The sequence below is a fragment of the Brachionichthys hirsutus genome, chromosome 15 (assembly GCF_040956055.1).
Source record: "Brachionichthys hirsutus isolate HB-005 chromosome 15, CSIRO-AGI_Bhir_v1, whole genome shotgun sequence".
NCBI classification, from domain to species: Eukaryota; Metazoa; Chordata; class Actinopteri; order Lophiiformes; family Brachionichthyidae; genus Brachionichthys; species Brachionichthys hirsutus.
The window spans coordinates 12,783,943-12,791,442 of record NC_090911.1 but is presented as its reverse complement, the minus strand read 5'-3'; the positions used below and the strand labels follow the sequence as shown (position 1 = coordinate 12,791,442).

General features: G+C 55.8%; 2 protein-coding genes across 2 annotated transcripts; one reads left to right on the top strand and one right to left on the bottom strand.

Moving 5' to 3' along the window:
* The first annotated feature begins 120 nt into the window (after nucleotides 1-120).
* Nucleotides 121-2,891, top strand: LOC137905010 (kelch-like protein 40a). The gene is given in 12 exon segments (XM_068749234.1): nucleotides 121-1,052; nucleotides 1,055-1,243; nucleotides 1,246-1,295; nucleotides 1,367-1,385; nucleotides 1,388-1,453; nucleotides 1,456-1,525; nucleotides 1,732-1,839; nucleotides 2,148-2,333; nucleotides 2,408-2,469; nucleotides 2,472-2,556; nucleotides 2,758-2,791; nucleotides 2,793-2,891. Coding segments are annotated over 12 exon segments (1,845 nt in total). The 5' UTR covers nucleotides 121-154; the 3' UTR covers nucleotides 2,871-2,891.
* Nucleotides 2,892-3,896: 1,005 nt separating this feature from the next.
* LOC137905107 (vasoactive intestinal polypeptide receptor-like) lies at nucleotides 3,897-7,307 on the bottom strand. Its single transcript, XM_068749337.1, is given in 12 exon segments — nucleotides 3,897-3,949; nucleotides 3,952-4,087; nucleotides 4,160-4,202; nucleotides 4,403-4,531; nucleotides 4,619-4,710; nucleotides 4,778-4,844; nucleotides 5,089-5,149; nucleotides 5,330-5,483; nucleotides 5,729-5,858; nucleotides 6,896-6,993; nucleotides 7,065-7,171; nucleotides 7,283-7,307. Coding segments are annotated over 12 exon segments (1,095 nt in total).
* Between the last annotated feature and the right edge of the window lie 193 nt (nucleotides 7,308-7,500).

Genomic DNA, 7,500 nt, shown 5'->3' with positions numbered 1-7,500 from the left:
GGGGGGCGTGGGCGTTATCCATGAGGGGGGGCCACTCAGCTGTCTGTGGGGGTCTCTGTGGGACAGGAAGGGGGCGGGTCTATAAATACTCCTGACAGCCACAGACACCGCCGGCCGACCCGAGCGCCCACGCTGGCGAGCGAGCAGGACGAGGATGGCGAGGAGCATGGCTGCCATCAGCATGGACCCGGCGGAGCAGCCTCGGCTGTACCAGCAGACGCTCCTTCAGGACGGGCTGTGTGACCTCCTGGAAAACGACAAGTTTGTGGACTGCGTCCTCAGAGTCCGGGACAAGGAGTTCCCCTGCCATCGCTTGGTTCTGGCAGCCAGCAGCCCGTTCTTCAAGGCCGTGTTCCTGTCCGACCCGGAGCCGAGCGGGAGGCGGGCGATCGTCCTGAACGACGTGGAGCCGGGGATTCTGGGGATGGTCCTCCGCTACCTCTACACCTCTGAGATCAGTCTAACGGAGCAGAACGTCCAGGACGTCTTCATGGCGGCCGACGCCTACCAGATCCCGTCCATCTTCACCGCGTGCGTGTCCTACCTCCGGGAGAAGCTGCTGCTGGGGAACTGCCTGGCCGTCTTCAGGCTGGGGCTCCTTCTGGACTGTCCCAGGCTCGCTCTGGCAGCCAGAGACTTCATCTGCCAGCGCTACCAGGTCGTGGTCCGGGACCAGGACTTCCTGCAGCTGGGCCCGAGCGAGCTGGCCGCCATCATCGCCTCGGACGCCCTCAACGTGGAGCGGGAGGAGACGGTGTTCGAGTCCCTGATGGACTGGGTGAGACACGACGAGGCCGAGCGCCTGAAGGACCTGCCGGAGCTGCTGCACTGCGTCCGTTTCAGGCTCATACCTGTGGATTACTTCAAAGAGGAGGTGGAGCTTCACCAGTACCTCCGCTTCAGCCAGGAGATCCAGGAGGACCTGGAACTCGTCAAGGACGCCCACAGAGGGCGTCTCCCAAAGCCCACCAAGTCCAGCGGCGACCAGGCCAACGGGCGAGGAGGAAACGAGGAGCACGAGGAGGAGGAGGAGGAGGAGGAAGGGTACCTGCCGCCATCCTCAACAACAACCCCCGCTTCGGAATGTTCCAGATGGATCTGCTGCTGATGATCAGCGCCGCGGCCACCGTGGCCTACGACCCGGTTGGGAACGAATGCTTTGTGGTCTCAGAGTCCACAGAAGTTCCCAAGAACCACTGCAGCCTGGTGACGGATCAGAACCAGGTGTTCGTCGTCGGGGGGTGCGCTACGACGAGCACGACAAAGAGGCGCCGTTCAGCTCGTACTTCCTGCAGGTTAGTGAAGACGCAACATGTCTGCCTCCGCAGCGCCCCGCCCCTCACCACGCACCTGTCCTCACGCCCAGCTGGACCCGGCCACTTCCCAGTGTTGGGGATGCCCTCGCAGCCCGGCCCCCGCTGCCTGTTCGGCCTGACCGAAGCCGAAAACGCCATCTTGTTGTTGGGGGGAAGGAGATGAAGGACGGCGAACACGCGCTGGACTCAGTCATGATCTACGACCGGCAGTGAGTCTCCCAACGACAAGAGATCCGATTCGTTCAAATGGTTCGGACCTCTCAGAACCGCAAGGAAGGAATCAGCTGATAAAAGGCGGAGCTAGTGAAAGCCGGATTTAAATACAGACATTCTTATGTTACTTCTCAGGAACAACGACGTGAGACATTTATATTTACGGTTTGCATTTATCCTCTGTCTGCTCGTGTTTCTTTAGGTCATTCAAATGGGGGGAGTCCGACCCGCTTCCCTACCAGGTCTACGGACACGGAACCGTGTCCCACAAAGGTCTGGTTTACGTCATCGGAGGAAAGTCTGAAAGCAAGTGAGCGGCCCCAGGAGGATCTTTAATCATCCACATCTATGCCGGAGTGCACAATCAATACAGAGCTGATCAATAAATCACTTAGAATCACTTAGAATCGATTTAAGCAACACAGACGGTTTCTAAAGGGTTAATGCACGGATTGGGTTTCTGGTCCGATCAGAAGAGGCCATTCTATCTGGATACTCTAGTAGGACTACGCTTCCCATAATGCAACTCCTCCCTCACCGCTGCCCCTTTCTGATATGTTGTGTATTGATGACGTATTACTTACTCGTGTTTGAAGGCGGAGCTTCTTCCTTCTGCAGGAGATGCCTGAGGCGAGTCTGTGTCTACGACCCGTCCAAGTTTGAGTGGAAGGACCTGGCTCCCATGACGACGGCCCGCTCGCTGTCTGGCGTCGCCGTCCACCGGGACCGGATATTCGTGGCGACGGGGGTCACGGACGGGGGCCTGACCAGCTCCATCGAGGTCTATGACATCACCACCAACAGGTGAGACGGCTGGGTACTCACCGGCACCGCGCCGCTGCTGCTGCTGTTGCCATGGTGACGTGTGTGTGTCTTAGGTGGGCCGGATTCACAGAGTTCCCCCAGGAGCGCAGCTCCCTCAGCCTGGTCTCCTTAGGGGGTTCCTGTATGCGTTGGGGGGGTTCGCCATGATGCCCAGTGAAACCAGTGAGGAGCCCGTCCCAACAGAGATGAGAGACATCTGGAGGTGGGGACATCTCAAAGCTCACTTAGGGACAGCGGGACGGGGAAAACGCTTTTAAGAACTACTGAAGACAGAAAGTACCTTCACAGGCGGATTCTAGGAACTACAAATCCTACAAAAATGGCTGCATTCCGGAGTCGTTCAAACTGAACCCGCGTTTGATTCATTCCCGGCGCAGGAAGTGACGTCATTCGCTCTGAACAGGTACGAGGAGTCGGAGGAATGCTGGAACGGGATCCCTGAGGGAGATCAGCTTCGCCGAGGGATCCACGGTTCTGCCGGTCCGCCTCAACACTCTGCGTCTCACCAAGTTATAGCTGGGCCGATGACATCACAGCAGCGAGGTGAGAGTGACGTCATTGTCGACCCGGGTCCAAAACGGAATAACCTGTTTTATCCGTGTCTTCCAGCAGGGGGCGACAGAGACCGGAGACGGAGGCGGAAACGAGTCGAACGTATTTAAGTTGTTGCTGTTTTTGGAATATTTCTTAAACCTTTCGTGTCTGATTCCTTTATCTAAAGCAGAAATAAAGATGGCTGCTCTAGCGGTGGTTTAATTCATCAGCAGACACACCTGGACGGTTCACCTGTACACGCCTTTAATGACACACAGCTTTAATCCATTTCCTGTGACACCTGAGCCAACAACTTCATATGAAACTCTCCTAGCTTAGCATTAGCACACACAGCTGAGGCTCATAGAAGCAGTTCAGGTAAATATCATTGATTGATTACTGGCTTAAGAACTAAAAACGACGTTGAATTATTATCGTTACACTTCGATGATTCACCTCAGCATGAAAGTCTGGACCGAGCAGTTTGTGGGGCTCGATGATGCGACGTAAGCCTCAAGGTGGCGCTACAGCGAAGGTTGAGGTCGAGGTCATCCTCTGTGGGGCAGTAGCGGGCTGACACGCCTCCACCAAACGCCCAGCGACAACAGCAACAATAAAATCACCAACGGATGAGTCACCAGTCAGCAGAAGGCTCCGCCCACGCGGCTCGGTGTGTTTATCTGTGGGCCGATAATGGAACACATGTGGACCAATAAAATCAATCAAATAAAAAGCTTGCAGACAGAAAACTAAAAGCCTGAGATAAATAAATCTCCTCTGGAATGTGACCCGGGCCTGGGACGGTCTCTGGCCCCGCCCCTCGCATCACGGTCCCGCCTTCAGTTCGCTGAAGCTCCCATTAGTCGCCAGACTGAGTCCTCCTTTTTCGGGTCCACGCCGTGTCCGGAGACGGGCCGTGTCCAGAGACGGGTGCGTCCACGCCGTGTCCAGAGACGGGTCGTGTCCAGAGACGGGTCGTGTCCACGCCGCGGCCACGGCGTTCTGTCCTCAGGTGACGGAGACGTCCTCCTGGCAGGCGGATCCTCGCCCCGTCGTCGGCTGCATTTGGTCAACATGGAGATCTGGGTGCTGAAGTTGTTCCCGTTGCTCCCGATGGAGGGCTGCTGATACTTCGGGTCCCTACCCATGATCCTTTGCAACATCCACCTGCGCCACTTACGCCTAATCTCTGCCTGTACCTGCAGGAGACAAACATGAGTGAGAGGAGGTGGAGGAGGAACGGGGCGATCAAGGAGGGCGGGGTTACTCGCCTCTCCGTTCAGGAAGCAGTACAGAACGGCCACAACGAAGCCTGGAGAGGAAGACGAGGCAGACGAAGGTCACCCGAGAGCAGCTGGAAACACTCCAGATGTTTGTGCATGAACGACGGCGGCGAGATTACGAGCGTCCTCCAGGCAGTAGCGTTCCCGTTTCCCAGGAGAACCCCCCCGGGGGAGGTTTCCCTCACAGGAACACAAAACCGATTCGTGCCGTCGCCATGCCAACACGGTACCTGAAACGACCACAGGACGAGGTCGAACACCATCCTCGCTTTGGAGCGAACGCCGTCGGGGATGAAGGCGAAGACGATGAAGTTTACGCCGAAGAGGGGGATCAGCAGCAGGGTGGACTTCGCCAGCCTCCTGAGAGAGAAGCGAACTCCGCTAGCGTCAGCGCTAATGTTAGCGTTAGCATCAGCGTTAGCGTTAGCGCTAGCGTCACAAACGCACCAGGACTGGTTGGACTCCGTCCTCCCGATGTCCGGGCAGTTCATCTTCTGTCGTAGAATCCGGATGATGAGGATGAAGAGGAAAAAGTTCACCTGCAGACACAGACCGGGTCACATGACTGTTTGACACGGAAGCGTTGCCCCCGACAACGGGACTCACCAGTATGGTGGCTAAAATAGGCGTTTTGATGATCCACCACGGATTGTCATTGATTGTCTCCCAGCAGCTGTTGGAAGACAAAACCCTTTAAACTGAGACAGAGACAGGGTGAAGACAGAGACAGACAGACACAGACAGAGACAGACACAGACAGAGACAGACAGAAGACAGAGACAGACAGACAGAGACAGACAGAGATAGAGACAGACAGAGACAGACAGAGACAGGGTGGAGACAGACAGACAGAGACAGGGTGGAGACAGAGACAGACAGAGACAGACAGAGACAGACGGAGACAGACGGAGACTCACCCCTGATGATTTAAGGACGCCTTGGTGATCGCCCACGCTGAGATGAAGACAGTCGGCGTCCCTGTGGACCACAAAGCAGAGACGTGAGCGTTCTGATCTGGGCCGTCCTCCCCGCTGCTGAGACAAACATCAGGCGGACTGGACTGGAGCGTGTCCACCGTGAGGACCCGAGTACCCAGGTAATACGTTCAGGTTGCCTAGCGACCGGGACCGAACCAACGTTGATCATCAGCACACGTACCCCAGCCAATCAGGATGTACCACCAGAAGTACTTCCTCTCGGAGAAGAAGGACACGGCGAGCAGCGTGTGGAGGTAGAGGCCCTCCACCAGCAGCCAGAAGTAGCTGGCCGTGACGGCGTACTGGAAGAAGACCAGCGCCGCCCTGCAGCCCACCTGCAGAACGACAGGGACGTCAGAACTCAGGGGGCCGCAGCACGAACGACAGTGAAGCCAGTTACAGTCCGGTCTAATCCCGTCCATCAGGAAGCTCCGCCTCCAGGCTCGGCGTTCTGCAAACAGGAACATCCTGCTGGGCTCCACCCAGAAGACCTTCAGCACCGGGACCTTCGGTTAACGGCGACGTCCGTCCAACGGGAGGGCGTCGGCAGAGAGAAGCAGGAGCACGTGTGGCTACTCACAGGTGATTGACAGCTGTCCGTCTCGCCGACTTCAAAGAGAACCACGTCTTTGATGAAGACCGCCACGGCTTTCAGGATGAAGGACACAAACAGGTTCATGTGGATGTAGTTCCTGGTGCAGCGCAGCTTCCTGTGAATAACCCAGAACGTTTGTAGAAGTATACACAGAGGTATACACAGGGGTATACACAGAGGTATACACAGAGCTATACACAGAGGTATACGCATAAGTATACGTAGAAGTATACACAGAGGTATACACAGGGGTATACACAGAGGTATACACAGAAGTATATATAGAAGTAAACATAGAAGTATACACAGACGTATACACAGAAGTATACACAGAAGTATACACAGAAGTATACACAGAAGTATACGTAGAAGTATACAGAGGTATACGCAGAGGTATACACATAGGTATACACAGAGGTATACACAGAAGTATACGTAGAAGTATATATAGAAGTAAACATAGAAATATACACAGACGTATACACAGAAGTATACACAGAAGTATACACAGAAGTATACGTAGAAGTATATATAGAAGTATATATACATAGAATTATATATAGAAGTAAACATAGAAGTATACACAGACGTATACACAGAAGTATACATAAAAGTATATCAGGAACTTCAGACTAGCATGAGACAAACACTAACTGAGCTTCAGCTTTGTAATGTGCTCCTACTGTTCTGTTGCTAATGCTAATGCTAATGCTAATGCTAGTGTAGTTTCCACTCAAATGTGTATTTATCTGGCAGAAAGTGAAAACCTCGTTCTGACATCCAGGCCTGAGAGAGAATGTGGACATAAGTCCTCTATCCTGGGTGTCCTCAGACGAACGCCCCCCCCCCCCCCCATCAGGCGACTCATCCAACCAGGACGGGTCCGATTATACACAGCATCGACCAGCTGGCTGAGCGCGGCGGCGGCGGCGTCGGCGTCCAGCGTAAACAGCAAACGCTTCTCACAGCATCCGGTCCCAAAGCGGCGGCGGAGTAAACACGTCTGCTGTTGTTTAGCCTGCCAGATGTCATCACACAAGCCACACCCACACGCTCCACGCCAACATGGGGGGGCGCGCACACGCCTCGGCCTCACTTTGAGTGCGTTTCTGGGTCGCGACTGAGGGAACGGCGTTTGTGGGATCGCCCTACCGGAACAGACCCAGGATGACGATGGCGGCCGCCAGCGAGGCCAGGGACACGCTGTGGCCGACGGTGTAGCCCGCCCTGACGGCGTCGAGGAACTCCCCCTGAAACAACCAATCACCGATCAATGGGCGCTGGGCGCCGGACCGGAAGGAGCGCCGGCCGCCGTACCGACCGTGCCGTCGTCCACGGTGCTGTTGGGGTCGTAGCCGCAGTCCAGAATGTAGGCGTCCATGCTGAGGGACGTCCAGCCGTCCTCGCTGCACGTCTGGGACAGGTTTCCTGAGGAGCAGACAGACAGCAGTCACTTCCTGTTCCTGTCAGTCCATTAAAGCGGGACCGCGTGCATGCTGGGGGGGGGGGGGGGGGGGGGGGTGAGACAGGCCTAATGACGTCTCACTGTGTCTCCGTGGGACATCACGGGAGGAAGGACGGCTCCAGAGCGCTAAACGCAACACATTCCTCACGCTTCCTCAGTGTTAGAATGTTCGCCGTTAAAATCTGGGCGGGTCCACAAATACCTGAGAGGCGTAGCGCAGAGAGGACGGCGGCTTAGGCTCCTCAAACAACACGGCGGGACACAAAGGGCCGATAAGCCCCCCCCCCCCCCC